Source organism: Chrysemys picta, chromosome 1, assembly GCF_011386835.1.
Source record: "Chrysemys picta bellii isolate R12L10 chromosome 1, ASM1138683v2, whole genome shotgun sequence".
NCBI classification, from domain to species: domain Eukaryota; kingdom Metazoa; phylum Chordata; order Testudines; family Emydidae; genus Chrysemys; species Chrysemys picta.
Genome location: NC_088791.1, coordinates 55224942 through 55244779, shown reverse-complemented (window position 1 = coordinate 55244779; position 19838 = coordinate 55224942). Strand labels below are relative to the sequence as shown.

At 40.3% G+C, this 19838-nt stretch overlaps 1 protein-coding gene across 5 annotated transcripts in view; it reads right to left on the bottom strand.

Annotated features, from left to right (window-relative positions):
• Positions 1-285: 285 nt before the first annotated feature.
• Positions 286-19838, bottom strand: part of PDZRN4 (PDZ domain containing ring finger 4) — a 369908-nt gene continuing 350355 nt past the window's right edge. For all 5 annotated transcript variants that reach the window (XM_065557089.1, XM_065557107.1, XM_008162505.4 and 2 more), the window contains 3 exons: positions 11245-11346; positions 7822-7938; positions 286-2447 (listed from right to left, as the gene is read on the bottom strand). In XM_065557089.1, the coding sequence (XP_065413161.1) occupies positions 927-2447; positions 7822-7938; positions 11245-11346 (1740 nt within the window). In that variant the 3' untranslated portion in view covers positions 286-926. The remainder of the gene's footprint in view (positions 2448-7821; positions 7939-11244; positions 11347-19838) is intronic.

The following is a 19838-nucleotide window of genomic DNA, read 5'->3' as shown; positions in this document are numbered from 1 at the left end:
AGGTCCCTTCCTACCCTGATATTCTATGATTTAAGAACACGTGGAATCATAGCTCAGGTAAGACTCCTATTCTGACTTCTGCATCAATAAGAAATGCAGGATCAGGTCCATTTAACATAATTTATAATGGGATAAAGTCAGAAGGAAACTTGTCTAATCTATATGAAATATCATAATGAATTGTGCCCTGTGTCCTTGAAATCTTCATATATCCTTCAAAAATCATGTATGTGGAAATAATTCATTCTGTAATCAAGCAAACAATTAAAATCAAAGAACCCTTGATAAAGATAAGCAATAATTTATTCCTCTTTGATCTTCACAATTATCACATATTAGCTAGCTACATGACCAATGCCACTACATACCATGGGAGAATTGCCCACTTACACTTTACTTGGACAAATACAATTGCAATTTACAGGTTAAATGTACTGTACAATGGGTTGTTGGAAAAGGGTCATTCTTAGCTGTACAACAATACGTGGCATGTGACTTATTAACAGATGCAATATAAGGTGTAAAAATTGAACTGCTTGTTATGCCAGTAAGTAAGGATACTGTATAAAGCATTTTGTTTTGGTATTGTATTGTTACTAAAGTAGAAAAAAGAAAACTAGAGAAATAAATCCAGATCTTAACTTACAATACATACATTAGGGTAAGAAATTAATTGTCTCCTCCATTTTTTTATTTTCTTTTTCTTTTTTTATAGAAATGAATATTATGAATATATTGCAGAGTAAAGAAAGATTGCCGGCTAAAGAAGGTACCATTATGTGAAAAACAACTGAAAAATTATCAAGTAATTTTGCTTACAAAAAAGGTCAAACTATAAACAGTCACAAAATATATAAAAATGCCACCTTGAACGAGGCAATCGTACTCTACCTAAACTGGTAGTATACTCTTTGAAATAGTTGTGTTCATACAGTAGTAACTGATAAAAAGGCATTGTGCACTCTTGTCCCATCTGGAGACTTAGCACCATGTGTCATCAGTTCTTGGATTGTCATCCAGCTGTCCAAGATTTTCTTGTTTCTTTTTTTCATCATCTTTTTGTGACTAAGTTCAAGAATGTTAATTTCTTTTTTGCCCTCGCTGCCGCTCTGTGGACTTTCCTTAAGACACTCTAACCTGCTCCGCATCATGAACTCTCGCCGCCGCCTCTGCTCTTTGGCTCGCACCAAATGCTGCTTCCGCTCCTCTTTGCTCCAGTAACGACCCATCTTCATTTCGCTCATCGTATCATCATCTGTCGTCATCCCACTGCGCTCCTCTTTAATCTTTAAGGCACGTTCCTTCAGGATTCTGTCTCGCACTGGTCTCTTAGTGATATACCTTGTTCCGTCACTCCTTATTTTCACTTTCCATTCCATTTTGGGCTCTGTACACTTCTGTGAATCTTTGCACATGCTCACTAGACTGAGCTGACTTTGGGCATACTCCACTGCGGATTTCTGTTGGATCAGCTGCATATAGCTTTGATAATGCTTTGCATGAGCAGGTATATTCCCATACCGGTATGAAGAGCTATGATACGGAGATAGGTAAGGAATGTGCTCAGTGCTTTGCTTCTCCTGGTCTGTGAAATTGCTACTTTCTGCAACCGTTTCCTTCTCTTCAACAGTGCTGTTTTGCTCAGTGGTTTTGGATGGTGTTACCTCCCTACCACTCTGTCCAGGACACAACTGATTAGCTACAATTGTGCTTCTCAGGTTTTTCCTGTTGGTGATGCTGATCATTCTCTGGAGCGAGCTATCAGGGGACTGCTCTACAGTCAGTGGAGTGCTCCTGCAGCTTTCTGCTGTGTTGTAAGCACTAGAGCTGTCTTTGTCAGATTTCTCTGGGTGCTCTATGATATCATCCAGTTTACCTCTTTGTACATCTACGCTGGTGTTATAATTCCTGAATCCTCCATCATGTAAAGCCCAAATGTCTCCATACTGATCCTTCACCTTTTGAAGCCTGTGAGCCTGCATTATATTCTGACACTCAAGCTCAATATTTCTCAGTTCCTCATTGAGTAACTGTAGCTCATGCTCCACCCCATCTTGCTCCCTTCTGTTACACTGTATTGTACTGCTCGAGTAATACAGATCATACTCTCCGTGGTTTCTAATCTTGCACTTGAGCTCCAGCAGCTGCCGGAACCTTTCGCACTCCTCATCTTGGTTTCCAATGAAATCAGATTCAATGTATTCCCCCGACACAAAGCTTTCATTGCACTGGAGTTCAATGCTTCCTAACGTATCCTGGCTCTGTCCCAGCTCCCGGGTGCTCCGCAGTGTCGTTTTGTTCTGCTCATCGGGTGCATTCTCCTGCTCTGAGCTCTCGTCATTACGCAGACTCTCATCTGTAGGCCCCACTCCACTGTCCTTCTCATGGTTATTGGATGACGAGGTTGCAGTGTCCGTTGTGCCGTCCTCCTCCTCATGCTTTTTTGGCTAAGAAAATAAGTGAACCATAATTAGTAGAAAATACAGACCGTATTAAATTAAAATATATTTTTCAGTCCTGTGCTTCTTAAACAACTAATTTAATCTATAAGAATGAATTAAAATGATGAATAAATCTCATTTCTACTACAGCTGGCTGGAAGATGGAGATCCCTTTTCATGAAAAATTTCACATTTTGGAAAAAAAAATTCAGCCTGATTCAGCATGAAAAGTCAAAAACATGATTTTTTTTCCACAGAAAGGGATTTCTACCTTTCAACTTGCTGACTGCTTATCTGGAAGGATCTTGCATTTCACTTTCTCCCTGCAGGTGGAAATTGATAAAAGCCTTCCCGCAGCGAGCAGCCAGAGAGCTGTCATTTCAGTTTTCCTGATGGGAAATCAAAATTTTTCAGCAAAACCCAGCATTTTCTGTCAGAAAATCATTGCTGAGGAAAATTCCCGACTGGCTGTAATTCCTACATGCTTATGGCTTTTACACATTCCTGGGCATCATGCTGTAGGCTCCCCAGATCACGCTACGTTCCTCAAGGAGGGAGCAAACAAGTGGATGAAATATAGCACACCTGTTTCACTGAAACATTGCCCAGAGTCAGGAAATAAATATCCCCCTCCCAGCAAAGCCAACACTGTGTGGTGCTGAAAGAAAATGAGCACCAGGTGGAGTGCGGCTTCTGGCTCTGGATTATGGCCACGACTATTGGAGCTGAGTTGTTGTCAAACCAGGAGCAACCAGCAATGCCTGCATAACATCAAAAAGTACATGAGGCAGACCACCTAAGCTGTGAGCAATGCAATGTAGCATGGCACTAGGAGGCCTATTTGCAGTAGGACACTGGGGCTGGGATATCAGGGATCTCTGTGCAAACTGCCCTGGCACAGCTGAAGACAACACAGTGGTTAGCCTATTCTTGCATAGCCCTTTCTACCCATCCCATCACCTGCTTTTAGCATTATGTCAATGGAAGACTGATAGCTGAACTCTAGGACTTGTTCAGGTAACTTGAACAGACTTTTCCCTAACCTATCCTTTGGAAGGCTTTTCGTTTCCTAGTTAAAATCTACTTTCCACAATACTAACCCATAGCCTTTCACCATTAAGGGCTGGTCCACACTAAGCCCCCAGTTCGAACTAAGATACGCAACTTCAGCTACGTGAATAATGTAGCTGAAGTCAAAGCATCTTAGTTCGAACTTAAAGGTACTTACCACGGGTCCACACGCGGCAGGCAGGCTCCCTGCCTGTCATGGACATAATGTTAAGCCTTTTGCAGTTGTTTTTGAATTCATGTCCTACTCATTGTACCTAACCTATTTATTGTGTGCTTTAATGCAAAGAGCATTAGATACTGCAACGCTGAAGGGGTGCATGCTTTTTTCGTTTTCTAACTGGGTGTGCTAAAGGCATTTCCCCCTATTTCTCTTATACCACTATCATCCAAAGTGCAATTTATATAGCATACTCACTGTATGCCTAAGTGCACCCAGCACCAGCCAAATGTGTTTTCTCCTTTAGGAGGTGTAATTACACAATTAAACATAATGGTTAATAATAGTAAAGGGAGAAAAAGGTACAGTGCATCAATGAGAGGAAACAGAGTGCAAGAGACCACTCTCATAATAATTGCTGTTTTTCTTCTACCTTGATAGATAGTGGAAGATATGAAAAAAAATTAAATGCACCCTCACACACTGCATCATTTCTGCTTCAGGATCATGAACCCCTCAACTAGTCTCTTTTGTTCAGTTGTTAGTAGAAAATGGTGGCAACTGGTGGCCCAATGAAAAATAGAAATAGACAAATAGATAAATAAATAAATGAAAAGTGTGGTAGAGGATATTAAATTCAGAATGAAACCCATGATCAACAGAAAGCAGTTATTTACGACAGGGCTGTCAAAAGTCTCTGAGGAGACAACATTTCTATCCGTAGTAATTTTAGTGGTTCTTTCTCACTAGCAGTTAAAACTTAAAAAAAACAGTTATCCTTCATACTGACATTGTATATTTCACACAAATATACATACACTCAAAAACCATATATGTGATGGTGAAATACAAGCATCATCGTGTGACGGCGGCCGACTGGTTCATCTGCATCAGAAAAATATTTCCTTCTTTCTTGCCCACCACCCACACTAATCTTCCCACCAGAATTGAATTGGTTTGAAGGGTAGACAGAAAATATTCAATCCTGGACAGCGGACAAATTTAAGTCTACTATTTCATGACCCTTCATGGTCAGGATCTCGTGGAAGGTCCCAGAGTGCTGGAACTTAAAATTGCAATATTATTATGGACAGAGAAGTGCTTCACTGTAAATTTAGAGATTTCTAAAATTTAAAGGTATGTTTTTTCTTTCTGTCACAGGTCTTTACAGTTACACTAATAGCAACTAAGGAATCCTGTCTTTACAGGAAGAAGGGACAGGAAAAATAGTACCAATAACACTTAAAATCACACTGAAGCACTTCTAAAATTGTTTTTACTCTAAGATGTGAGGCATGCACACAGATTACATACTGGCAGGCTGCACTGCTCTATTAAGACTTTGTTGACACTTCTTTGAGATGTAAGCAATGTTACCATTCCAAATGCATGCCAATATACTGTTTTTACTGCACCATCATGTATTTCTTGTCTATGATGTTCATTTAATACTTCTTTCTTTACTCATTTGATGCATGACTGTGACGGAAGACTTTTTAAGACTTGGTAAAATTGTGGCTAAAGTGGCTAAGTGATTTAGGGACCTATGCTCCATTTTTGCAAGTGACTTAGACACTTAGAAGCCTAAATCCAGTGGGACTAAAGACCAGATTTTCAAATGTCTTTAGGTGCTTAAACATGCAGATAGGTGCCTACTGGGATTTTCAAAGGGCACCTAACTCCTATGGAAATCAATGGAAGTTGAAATCAATAGGAATCAGGTGTCTAACCTGCTTAAGCAGTTTTGAAAATCCCACTAGGCTTCTTCATTAGGTGGCTAAATACTTTTGAAAATCAGGCCCCATGCCTCTAAGTTTTTGAATTAGTAGATCTCATCCTCTCCTACCTGGCTTTTATTCTTTGATTGGAAAAGGAAGACAAGCTTGTCCCCCTTTTCAACTTCCAATTCATTTCTCAACTCTGAATACACTAGTTCAAATGAAGAAACAATCTCTCTACACCTGCTAGCTAAATTGAATCCAAAGGTTATTAAGGTAAAAGATTTTCTGAGCAAGAGTAACTGAAAATACTGACATTTGGCAAAATTTAAATACAAACATTTGCTCCATTGTGAAGAATGAAAATAATGTAGATACTTAATGCCATATTTGACATACAGTACCACTGGGACTCAGGTTCTAAGTGTCTAAGTCACTTTTGAAAATAGGACTTAGGCTGCTAAATCCCTTAGACATTTTTGAAAATTCCACCCATCATCTATTGAAAATTCAAGATTCAGGTTTTTTAGAATGTACAGTGTCAGTCTTCTTCCCAATTACTTCTGTTTGAAAGGCCAAAAGGCTCTGTAGGCTGCATTTATGCAAAAAGAACTGCAGATGATGACAATCCCAACCTAGTAGTGCATACAATCCAGCAATAAGTGAACTTCAAAAGGTTCTATGTTTCAGATTGGATAAGATTCAATATTGCAAGAATGGCTAATCATGCTGGAATGCAGGCATGGTTCCCACTCTGATTTTACAACTCACGATACACTTGGGACATAAACCCCAGAGTGCTATTTAAGTTGGAAGCAATCAGATAAGAGAGATCCAGGGGAAGGGAGCAGGGTTAGTAGGGCCTGCTTCTCCAAATCAGAAGAGTGGGCTACCCGGTCCCCCTACGAAGATGAAAGCGAGACTGACAGTGGTGTGAGGAGTTGCCAGTGATGGGCTAAAGATGAGATACCCCAGCCTCGACTGGAGTTTTAAAAAATATCCCGGGAGTTTACAAAAAAATTAAAAACTTGTGAAAATCAGTGCAAACAATTAACTTCACCGTTTTCTGGGTAAATATCAGGGTTAATATTGGGGGGCATGAGGACAGAAAAAAGCAACAAATAGAGAAACGTAAGTGTTTACTATTTATGAAACCATTATCTCAAATCCCCATTACAAAAATTCAAGTTTTTTAAAATAAAGAGTTTAAGGAGTTTCAATAGCATCGGGATGGGATGGGACGGGAGTGCTTGGCACTCATCGGCAGGTAAGGTTGGGAGGAGAAACAGATCAGGAGGGGCCTGTTCTCCCAGGTGCAGCCTCCCTCTCCCTGCGGCCTGTAACTGCAGCAGTTGGTGGGTTTGGCAGGTTCCCTGCCCATTTTGTTTCTCCACTGTGCAGCCGCAGCATCAATCAAGTACAGTTTCCCTTCCCTATGCAGGCATGCTGTGCTGTCCAGTGGGAAGCCTGCAAGAGGGGAGCTGGGATTGCAATTTTGAGCAGGTAAAAATCTGGGTGGAAACTGGAAAAATCCAAATACTGGATTTTTTGAAACCCAGGAATTTTTCAGGGGGGGGGGGGGAAAGGAAAATAAATGTTTTATCTCTACTTCAATGACAAACTAGATGGGACTCTTAAAATAGGTCTGTTCTGAAAACATCTAGTCTGACATCCTGCATAACACTGGCCATAGAACTTTCTCAAAATAATTCCTGTTTGAACTTGGGCACATCTTTTGGAAAAACATCCAATATTGATTTCAAGATGTCCAGTGATGGAAAATCCGTCATGATCCTTGGTAAATTTTTCCAATGTTTAATTACTCTCACTGTTAAAAAATTATTTCCAGTCTGAATTTGTCTAGCTTCAACTTCCAGCCACTGGATTGTGTTATACTTTTGCCTGCTAGACTGAAGAGTCCATAATCAAATATTTGTTTCCCAGGTAGGTACTTCTAGACTGTCATCTTGTAATATACATAGTACTATATAGTAGCAGTGCACTATATAAGGCAGTAATTTACATAGCAATATATGTACCATATCTTGTACAATATGTCCATATTGTCTTTATCACAATGGGGCCCTGTCCTGGCTATGGCCTTGACAGGTGACTCTGATATAATTCATAAATAAAAAGTGACAATACACAAGACCCTGTATGTAAAAGGGCTTGTAATATTGTGCTGAGAGAAAATGCAGAATCAGTGCTTTACTCCTTTCACATTCTGCTAAAATGTTACCCTCTCAAATGCAGCCTAAACATTTATTTCTAAAATGTTTCCTTATCGAGAATGAACTGCAGATCAGAGCATCCTCATGACAAAGTGCTATCAGAGCCTTTGATTTCATTTTTTGACTTATCATTTCATTCTCTCTTAATAGAAAAATACCCCTAGCAAAATTTCCAATGATACATTTAGTGTCACTCCTACCTGCTCCACCTCATTGGCTGTGAACTGCATTACTTCATTATGCTGTTCTTCCAACATTTCCAAGTTTAACTCCTCTAAGAATTCATTCCTTTCATCATCCAGCCACCCTTCCTCCAGCTGCAAAAGAATACATTAGTACATTGCATTATGTTAGTGGGGATGCATGCTAAAATAGGGTAAACCCAAATGGCAATGCCTGACTAGTTCTTTTTATCATAATGATTCTCTTCAGAATACCAGGCTCCCATAGTTTGCCTCTCCAAAAAGAAGAAAAAGATGATAACAAAACAAAACACAGGGACTCTTAGGCCTTTTATCCTTTCTTGAAACAGTATGACTGATTTTCTCTCATAATGAAGGAGATTGCACAGCACAGAGCATTATTTCCTTTCGAAATGTATGAAAGGCATACCACGTAATCCTGGAGCTGTCATATTCATTACCTCCAAGAGCCCCAATGTTAAAAGAACTGCAATGATACTAATAGGGCCATGAGATAATTGGGCTCTTTCCTCCTTTAACAACTTCCACCCCAGGGTTGTGTCCCAGTGCCTGAACCTCAACAGCACCTTCACACTGGGTTTCCATCACATTTCTCTTACTGCTCTTCCACGTGAATGAACTAACAAACAAAAAGGGGGTGGGAGCACTGACTGATGCAATGACTAAACTTCTTTGTTCTTTGGCTCTATCTTTGAACTGACTTTTTTTTTTTTAAAAGATTAAAACATTACTTTCATATTCGTTGAAGACAGTATTATAAAAAGAGGAAAATGGAGGCCTACTATTTCAGTCAAGTTAATGAGATGTGGCTGTACACACATACAGTATTATGTGCATGGGCGTGTCAACAGTAAGTCTCCATTTGTGTTTCTGTTCCCTTTCCAGATGGCATGCTGGGGTAAAAAAGGAAAATACTATCACTAGAAGGGGAATGAAGTAGTGTTGAATGCCTGCTAATGGCAGTGTTTTAGGGGCAGAAACAGGTAACAGAAGGAAGGTGACAGAGCTGGGGAGGGCAGAAATTAAAATATTAATTAAACTACTCTAGCGTCTGAGAAAATATCAAGTTACCTGTAAAATTGTATGGACATCACAGAAGCTAGAAACAGTGTAATTGTATGCAACAATGCAACATAGAACTAAATTCTTTTGTGTTGTAAACAGGGACAACTCAATTGAAGCCAATGGACCTTTGGCCCAGAGATACTAATTGGTTAAAACAACAAGCAAGCTAAAAAAAAAAAAATCCCTCCACAAACCAGCCAAACATTAGACAGGTATAAAATGTTGATTGACATTCTGTGGCACTTTTTACCATATTATGGTATCTACTTAGAACATCAATGTTGAGGTTTCATTCATGGTTTTTCAAATGCTTTTATTTGTTAGGTATAGTCAACCCTTTGACCTTATAAAGAATATAAACTCCCAAGTTTCACAGCACAAGCAAACCACTAACTGCCTTGGATTAGGAAGAAATTTCCCCTATGGGCAGATAATTCAGCAATTGTCCTTCGGAGGATTTTTATAGCTTCCTTGCAAACATCTGGTGCTGACCACCGTTGTGGACAGGATACTGCAGTAGATGGAGCACCGGTCTGGTCTGATCCAATATGGCAATATGTGCACTGATGCATGTGCGTGTGCACACACACCTTTGTTTCACACGGTTATTTGTGTATGTTTCTTGTATGCTCAGTTTTTAATATTAACTGATTAATAATCAATGCTAACTAGTCAGAGAAGCTTGTCTTGTTAGTTATTGGATGTGGCCAGCAGTCAGTCCTTGAAACAGTGCCACTACGAGTTCTTTCTAAAAGAAAGCTTCAAAGATTAGGACTTAATCCTGCCCTTTTTTCTCCAGTGAGTGTTTGCCTTAGTAAGGGCTTGTCTACAAATGAAAGCATTACCAGTTATACCAGTATAATTATAGTTAACTATAATTATACTGGTATATAGTTAAACCGATATATTATACCAGTATAAACCCCCCTTGTGGACACTCTTATTCCGGAATAAGTATGGCTATTTTCAAATTTGCTTAACCCCCTTCCAATATGACATAAGATAAACTGAAAATTGGCCCTCATATCTTGGAATTAGAGTGTCCACATGAGGACTTATACCGGTATAACTAGATCAGTTTAAACTCACATCTTGGCTTGTACCGGTGTAACATTCCGATGAAGACAAGCTCTGAGGAAGGCGGGATCAGATCTTTTGTTGGGTTTCTACAACTGGGTCTGGCAGGTGGATCCCTGTCCCTGCAAGAGCCCCACTGAAATGAAATTAAAAAAAAAAAAGCTAGAATCCTCACACAAATCTTTGAAAAGCTTCTGAAGGGTCTCTAGACCAAGAAGGGATATAACCTAGCTACTTACACCTGAGGTGAATAGCTTAACTCGGCCTTAATATATAGCCAGTTTTCTAGGAGCCATTTAGAAAGGCTAAGAACATAAAGGAAATATGCAAGATCAAATTTCAGCATATAACTACAGGATTCAAGCCGGGATTCTGGGTGACACTGAATTACATTTATTCAATTTAATGTGAAGAGAATATGTAGTCACCAAGTCTGAAAAAATCAGATCAATAATATGAGAGACAAATGGTAACATAACCGACTTCGCTTGGACTGCTGACAGATGGAGAGAAGAGTGACGATGTAATGTCCTTTTCTGCTTTGTGGTGGAATATAAAAGGAAGCAGAAATAATCCTCTTTTTCCTCTCCTTTACCTTGATGATTAGCCTGACCTCTCCCACTGCAAAGATATAAAAAAATTTCTTTGCAAGGCATTGGTTTTGTTTAAAAGCCGGAAGTATATTTTAAAATTGTGTGGGAAAAATATCTATTTCCTATTAAATAATTTGTACTTGACGAGAAACCTCATGTGACCAGTTTCTCTTGAAAACAGTTAGATAGGAGTAGGTTTGCTGAATAGCATTGTCATCAAATGCCCATTATCAAGATCTAACTGGAGAGTTTACTGAAACATTGCTTAAAAAAATAATCCTCATCCAGGGCCCACTTCAATCCTGCCACAAGCAGGTGCAAACCATGGAAGAGTGTGAATTTAGTCCCAGAAATCAGTAAGAATCATCAACCAATAAATATGTCTTTTTGAAGTTCCACTTCACATTTAGTTAAGTATCACATTAGTACTAGATAATCAACTGTATTTATATGTATGTATATTGTATTTACTTGCAAAGAATCTTTTAGCAAGTACAATAGTAAACAAACTCCTAGTAATATAATGTTATTTTTTTCCTGAGGCTACAGATTGGCAAAGATCTTTAATTATATTTTTCTCATTTTTTTTCATGAACCTCCTGTTTTTCAGTGTTCACTTCTTATGGATGACAATGACTGTACACTATAACCCAGCTCCTGGCTCAGTGCATCTATTTATTCTAACCTGCATCTCTGGTCTTGCAACCAGCAACACAATTTTCTTGCATTCATCACTGGAGAGCAATGCCACCGCCTCCTCCCGATTCTGGACATCTTGGCCATTTATCTAGAAAACAAATGAAAGTGGCACATTAGTTTCCATTTCCACAAAGCAACACACAATAAAGGGCAAATATCAGCTCATTTGTGGTAAATGTATGGACAATGAAACTCACACAATGGGCTCATCTTCAGCTCCTCAGTGGTAAGTGCCTTCACTCAATTATGCGTTTACTGTAAGAGCTGTATCGATCGTTGAAGGATGGCAGACATCAGAGGAAGCAGTTATGTTCATAAATGTCCAACCTGCGCCCTAGCAACATACATCTAGCAACACAATTAACCAGCCCCTGACAGGTGACGTTCATCTTTCTCCGTTCAGAGTAATGGAAGTGTCACTCTGAGATAATAGTGCTGGTGGAAGCAAGACTGGTAATACTACAGCTGAAATCAGTCATATTGTATGCTTGTAGAGAGCCAATTAGAGAGCTACAGTATTATCTCTCACCAGGCAATACTTACAGGCCACTGCTGATTGCTATTTCATTTAATCATTTTATATTTGTGTGTGAGACTTGGTGTCCAGAACCACACAAAACATCCCCATTGGGATAATCAAAATAAAAAATGAATCATCTGTAAAAACCGGTTTTCTCTCCAACTTCTCTCTGCAATTCTGCCTTTGTGTTAAAAACAATCATACGAATAACTATACCTTAATGTATAGATTTTACAGGCCCATTCAACTCTACCTAAAAATGCTGTTTAAGAAAAATCAAGTTTCAAATACAAAGCATTTTTTCCCCTAAAAATAACACACTTTGTTTGTTTCACAGCACAAGTGGATTTTCCTCACTGTGCCAAACTGCATTGTCAAAAAATGTTTAATCCATCTGTAAAGTAATGGGGACAGGCTGGAGGGCAAAGGATTTTAATAATTTCATAGAATAAAAAGGTTTTCCCATATCCAACCTGGTTAATCCATCTCCTTTTGCAGGGGTTCAGTTTCAAAGCTAGTAGCAGGAACTTCCTGGTAGAAAAATACCAAGCAAATGTGCATGTGCACCACCTGAACACATTGCTTTGAAAAACCAGTTTTAGTTTAGACTAAATAAAACCACAGATATGCACTGAGTGTTTGCTTGGTTATCACCAAAATCTTTGAGATTCCTCCATGGAGATGTGGAGGGAGCAAAATGTGCAAGAGAAATGATACCCACTTCCTTGTACACAGCTGCCCTCATCAATATACAGATACAGGCATATACAGAGACCAAGGACCAGATGCCTCAGCTAGCGTAAATTGGCATAGCTCTGTGGTACCAATGTCAGTTTATAACAGCTGAGGATCTGGCCCATAAGGTCTCAGCATTCATCTTGAGCTGAGCGGCTTAGTGGCTCAAGACAGATCATTACATGCTAGAACCTGTAGTAGCTGCAGGCTGCACTATCATAGTAAAGATAAAAGTGACTCCAATATGCCTCATTTTATCACCAATTAGTTGCCTATGTGGCCCTCATTTATGCAGAGTTTGATGTCCACGGATGAAATCAAACAAGGACTAACCAAGATCTATGGGATCTTCCTTGTACAGTCTATTCTCTTTATTTTACAGTGCGTGCTGTGTGAGGTAAACGGACTATTCTCAGCTACTTAAGAAGACTATATAGGAGACAGGAGTTGCTGTATGTAGTATGCTAGTATTTGAATTATCCGGGAAAACATGAGGAAAGCTGCTGTATTACTGTGAAAAGTATAAAAGCAAGCATCCCCAATGCTGCATTCTCCAGACCTGAATGCAATCCCTTTGTAATGATATTGTCATCTTCCATTTCTCTGAGTTATCTCATCCATAAGAGTGGATGGAGGGTCAGTGTGCCATCGGCTATGAAAGAAAACCCCACATAACTCACTTGGTGTTAATCTTAATGATCAAACTTCTGGCTGCATATCAGCACTGACATTCAAGTAATGCTATTAGTCTACAAAAATGCAATAGAATTACCTACAGTCTTCTCTTACCTCTGGAGTCTTCACTCACAAGTGAATTGAGTTTGATGGTCTCAAACTAATATCTATTAGCTGTCTGCCTATACTGTGCCTGGCACTATAATTCACCCAGAAACGTTAAAAAGAAAAGAAAGTGGCATGGAATGAATCTATCATCTACTTAAAATACATTAAAATGCCTTAAAGATGGGAGTCCAGAGTTTTAGTCTTGTTGAAAAAACAACAAGAATTCATTTCAAATGTAGTTTTTTATTAAAAAAAAAAATAAAAGGAAAATCACCAACATATGTTGTTCATTGTTCTTGGAGGACTGATTATAGACAGATGTAGAAGCCAGTTCATTTGCTTTTCAATTCCTGATCATATCTCTACATAATCTCACCAAACTAAAGGACTGTTGTCCTTTTGCAGTTATACAAACATTCTTTGTGGGCAATTCTAATACAGTGAATTTTTTTTTTTTTTTTTTTTTTTTTTTTTTTTTAACACATTCTGGACAATATAGAAAATAAAATAAGAGCTCCTAAATGAGCCCTGACATCAAAATGTAACTTATTTCCTTTTTGAAATAAAGGCCACTTTAGACAGCCATCTTGTAGATCTTATTGTGCGCTGGAGATTAGTTTGATTCCCAAAGCCAATACTGAGATAAGAAATATAGCTATGGTTTTCAGCAAATATGTTTCCTGTGGAAATGGAAAGATTGGAGGGATGGAATCAGATTGATTTTGCAAAATTCAGAAAACTCATGTGCCTAAATTAATTATTGGCAGTTACAGAGCTGTTTGTGAAGATGCAACTTGCCATTACCAGCAATTACCACTAGGGGCATTTGTAAAAAGAGGTCGAAGTACAAGGAAAGTTGCCTTGAAATGAAGGGAGGGAACTGAAAAACACCAGTATAACAACAAGAGGAATTCTGAACTTCTGATTTTGGTAGTGGCAATCCATGATTTCTCTAAAACTTCCTCTCTGTAAGTCCAAACTGAAATCCACTGTCATTCTAGCTATTTTCCTCTTTTTACAGTTAAACTACCCTCTTTCCTCACCTAAATACCTACCCATAATTTGCCCTTTGACTGAGCTGGGAGGAGATAGATTTCATTCGAGCCTGTAAGACTTTCATTAAAGGGACACTCTCAGATTCAAAAATCTTTGTCCCAGGAGGAAACCAGCTTCTTTCAGTGCTGAAAACTTGTAATCAAGTCATTGCCCACTCCTGACTTTGCCTTCCCCAAGGTTGGAGTTTAGTCTCTCTCCCAACACACCCATTATTCACTGTCCCAGCCAGTAGTTTTGAGACTAGCAGGTCTTAAATAAAAAGGGGGGGTTACATCACAATTTTGTACAGTAGTTCAAACTAGCTAATGTGTAATGTCTGCTTGTTAAAAAGAAAGTGAAACACATTCCTTTTTGAATACCAGTTTGGCTAACATTTCTTCTCATCCCAAACACACACAAATCAGTCAGTTCTCCCCTTAAGTACCCACTTGTGAATCACAGGACTGGAAGGGACCACGAGAGGTCATCTAGTCCAGTGCCCTGCACTCATAGCAGGACTAAATAGATCTAGACCATCCCTGACAGGTGTTTGTATAACCTGCTCTTAAAAATCTCCAATGATGGAGATCCCACAACCTCCCTTGACAATTTGTACCAGTGCTTAACCACCTTGACAGTTAGGAAGTTTTTCCTAATGTCCAACCTAAACCTCCCTGGCTGCAATTTAAGCCCATCGCGAACAATTTTTCTCCCTCTTCCTTGTAACAAACTTTTATGTACTTGAAAACTGTTATGTCCCCTTCTCAGAATGGGAGTGTTGTTGGTTTGCCCATTGCCCATAAAATATTATGCACCTAAATCTTCAGTTTGTCTAACAAAACACTTGTAGGCCAGCTGTTGGGCTACAGAGTGCTCTTACTACCTGCCCACGTTGGGCCAGCTCAGCTGGGTTGTATAGCCTGGTGGGGGCCCAAATCTGAGGCTCTGCTCCTTCCCCAAACTCTTTGCCACTTGCTTGAGAGGGAAGGGGAGACCTATGCATAAATCCTCTGTGGTCCTCACACAGTGCTTCCATCTCTCATGATTTTATTGCAAGTCCCACGATATTTGCTGTATTTCTTAATGCCTCAACTCCTGGAGTTAGGTGAGAAAGTCAGTTTTCATTAACAACCAGCATCAATTTCTCCCCCTTCTGGTCACAAAGGAAAGCTTGAAAATGTGAGCCCAAAGGCTCCAACCCCAGAAGGCAAATAAAAATCGACCAAAATGTATTATTTTTAAAATTTTGTGATTTTAAGGCTAATCTCATGATTCTGGGGGGAATGACTCATGATTTTTAAACACTTGGGGTTGGCAATGCTCTTCACTACATCTGTAAAATGTTATTTGGGCAAAAAAGATTGAGCAGAATCTATTTAAATAAGAGATACAAGGTACCTTTTGATAGAACACAGGTACAAATACTGTCCTACTTAGTTTCTAATCTATTTTACTTTCAGGTTCTCATGTATTAACAATACTGAGTTGTGAACCCTCCAGAGGGAATATTTGTTTCCACTGGATCTTAAAAATAATAATGAAAACATGTTGGTCTGAGGAATTCTAAAAAAGCTTATTTTTATAAAGGCTAAGTCTGGGGCCAAATTTAACCTCAGAGTATCCCTTTAATGCCATTCTGTTGTTCAGACAGATTTTCTACAGCGGCATGACTGCCTATCTCCTGTATTATTTGCAGTGTTGGGAAAGAAGAACCCACAGGTTAGTTCCTTAACATGGAGAACATAAGAATGGCCATACTGGGTCAGATCAATGGTCCATCTAGCCCACTATCTTGTCTCTGATGGTGGCCAATCCCAGGTGCTTCAGAGGGAATGAACAGGCCAGGTAATCATCGAGGGAGCTATCCCCTGTCATCCACTCCCAGCTTCTGGCGGTCAGAGGCTAGGGAAACCCAGAATATGGGGTTTAATCCCTGATAATCTTGCTTAGTAGCCATTGATGGATTTATCTGCCTTGAATTCTTTTTTGAACCTATTTAGATATTTGACCTTCACAACATCCCCTGGCAATGAGTTCCACAGGTTGACTTTGCATTGTGTGAAGATGTACTTCCTTTTGTTGTTTCAAGCTTGCTGCCCATTAATTTAATTGGATAACCCCATGGTCTTGTATTAGGTGAAGGAGTAAATAACTTTTCCTTATTCACTTTCTCCACACCTTCATGATTTTATAGATCTCTGTAATAGTCCCCCTTAGTCATCTCTTTTCCAAGATGAAAAGTCCCATCTTTTTAATCTCTACTCCAGGGGTAGGCAACCTATGGCATGCGTGCCAAAGGCAGAACGTGAGCTGATTTTCAGTGGCACTCACACTGCCCAGGTCCTGGCCACCAGTCCAGGGGGCTCTGCATTTTAATTTAATTTTAAATGAAGCTTCTTAAACATTTTAAAAACCTTATTTACTTTACATACAACAATAGTTTATGTTATATATTATAGACTTATAGAAAGAGACCTTCTAAAAACGTTAAAATGTATTACTGGCACGCGAAACCTTAAATCAGAGTGAATAAATGAAGACTCGGCACACCACTTCTGAAAGGTTGCTGACCCCTGCTCTACTCATATGGAAGCTGTTCCATACCCATTATCATTTTGGTTGCCCTTCTCTGTACTTTTTCCAATTCTAATATATGTTTTCTGACATGGGGCAACCAGAGCTGCATGCAGTATTCAAACTGTGAGCATACCATAGATTTTATATAGTGGCATTATGACATTATCTGTCTTATTATCTATTCCTTTCCTAATGATTCCTAACATTCTGCTAGCTTTTTTGACTGCTGCTACACATTGAGCAGAAGTTTTCAGAGAACTATCCATGACGACTCCAAGATCTCTTTCTTGAGTGATAACAGATAATTTAAATCTTGTCATTTTGTATATATAGTTGGGATTATGTTTTCCAATATACATTACTTTGCATTTTTCAAATAGAATTTCATCTGCCATTTTGTTGCCTAGTCATCCAGTTTTGTGAGATCCCTTTGTAATTCTTTGCAATCTGCTTTGGACTTAACTTTGGAGTAATTCTGTATCATCTGCAAATTTTGCCACCTCACCTTACCCCTTTTCCCAGATCATTTATGAATATGTTGAACAGCACTGGTGCCAGTACAGATCCCTGGGGGACACCACTATTTACCTCTCTCCATTCTAAAAATGGACCATTTATTCCTATGATTTGTTTCCTGTCTTTTAACAGTTACTGATCTATGTGAGGCCCTTCCTTCTTATCCCATGATAGCTTACTTTGCTTAAGAGCCTTTGATGAGGGACCTTGTCAAAGACTTTCTGAGGGTATGTCTACACAGCTAGACACTCCCAGCTGGCCTGTGCCAGCTGACTCAGGCTTATGGGGCTCGGGCTGCAGGGATGTTTTATTGCTGTGCTTGGGGTGGGGTTCTAGGTCCCTGCAAGGCGGGAGGATCCCAGAGCCTGGTTGTCTACACAGCAATGAAACAGTTTTGCAGCCTGAGTCCTGCGAGCCTGAATTGGCTGGCATGGGCCAGCCACAGGTTTTTCTTTGCTGTGTAGATGTACCCTGAAAGTCCAAGTACTATTTATCCATTGGATCACCCATGTCCATGTTTGTTGACCCCCCTCAAAGAATTCTAATAGATTGGTGAGGCAAGATTTCCCTTTACAAAAGCCGTGTTGATCTTCCCAACAAATGGTGGTCATCTGTGTGTATGATAATTCTGTTCTTTACTATAATTTCAACCAATTTGCCTGGTACTGAAGAACTACTTGCACAAACAATGATTGTACTTTTTGTGAATATCATTTTGTGAGAGGGCCTTGCTAGATAAATATGTAGAGAGAGCTGACACTAACCACTCCTTAGGCTTCAGAGCATTTTTTATTCCTGCTGTTATTGTTGAAGGCAACTGATAGTGAGGCCTGTTGACAGGCACTGTGCTTTATTTGAGAAATGCAGCTCAAATCTGGAGGGGCAGAACAATCTGAGGGCTTGTTTAGACAGAGCCGCAGTCTGGACTACAGAAGTTTGAATTGCAAAGAGCGCTAATATATTGTGCTCTAATGCCCCTTCTAGACTCTCTTGGTGAGAACTAAAAGGTACCTAGTTCATGAACTCTGTTAACATGAGCGAGGTACCTTTTAGTTTGCACCAGTAGGGTGTATTTTGGGGGCGGGGGGAGGAAAAGCATGGCACGTTAGAGAGCTCTATAATTTACATCCCTGTAGTGTGGACTGTGGCGCCATGTAGAAACCCCTGGATCATCAGAAACGAAGAATAAAAAGAGTACAGTAACTCCTCACTTAATGTTGCAGTTATGTTCCTGAAAAATGCAACTTTAAGTGAAACAATGTTAAACGAATCTAACTGTCCCATAAGATTTAATGTAAATTCCGAGGGTTAGGTTCGGTTCCAAGGAAATTTGGAGACACGGCGCTTCCCCGCTCCTGCCCCTCCCTCCCAGAAAGTCCTAAGCGCCGCCAAACAGCTGTTTAGCAGCGTTCAGGATTTTCTGGGAGGGAGTGGGAGGAGTGGAGACGTGGGGCTTTTCTGCTCCTCCCCCTTCCTCCGAGCACTTCGTGCTTAGGACTTTCTGGGAGTGAGGGGCAGGAGCGGGGAAGCGCTGCGTCTCCCCTCCTCCCCCTCCCTCCCAGAAAGTCCTAAGCACCGCCAAACGGGGGGGAAGTGCTGGGAGGGAGGGGGAGGAGGCGGAGAAGTGGAACTTGTGCAATGCTCCTTTGTAAAGTCGATTCTCTTCCACAGAATCTTACAAGCAGGCAGCCAAACGACGTTATAAGGGAGCATTGCACAACTTTAAACGAGCATGTTCCCTAATTGGGCAGGGACATAACATTGAAACATTAAGTGCGACAATGTTAAATGAGGAGTTACTGTAATTGGCTGAATGGTGGATCACCAGCGAAATCAGAAAGGTTCAGTTATAAGTGGTGGAGAGAGAAAAGAATAGACATCAGGTAAGCCCCCCCTCCAGAACATTAAGGAATGGCCTTTAGAATCACAATCTCAAAAGCTTCTGATCCATGCTCAATATTACTCTAAGTCAGAGGTCCCCAAACTGTGGGGCAAAAAGAATGAAAATTGTTGATGCCTGTGACCCAATAATTATATCTTTTGACTAGAGTTTTCATAAAATACATTCTTGCTTATCCCACTTTACATAACTCACACTAGACACTGGCCTTAGTAAGCCTATGGCAAGGAGTGTGGGAGGTAGGGCAGAGGGTAGGGTGCGGGGGTGAGGGCTTTGTCTGGGGGTGAGGGCTCTAGGGTGGAGCTGGGGATGAGGGGTTCAGGGTGCAAGAGGGGGCTCAGGGGTGGGGTAGAGGGTTGGGATGTGGTGGGGGTGAGGGCTCAGGCTCTGGGGGCACAGGTTCTGGGGTGGGGCCGGGGATCAGGAGTTTGGGGTGCAGGCAGGCTGCCCTAGGGCTGGGGCCAGAGGACTCTCCCCAGCCCTCTCCCCCCGCCAGCAGCAGCTAGCTCCCCCC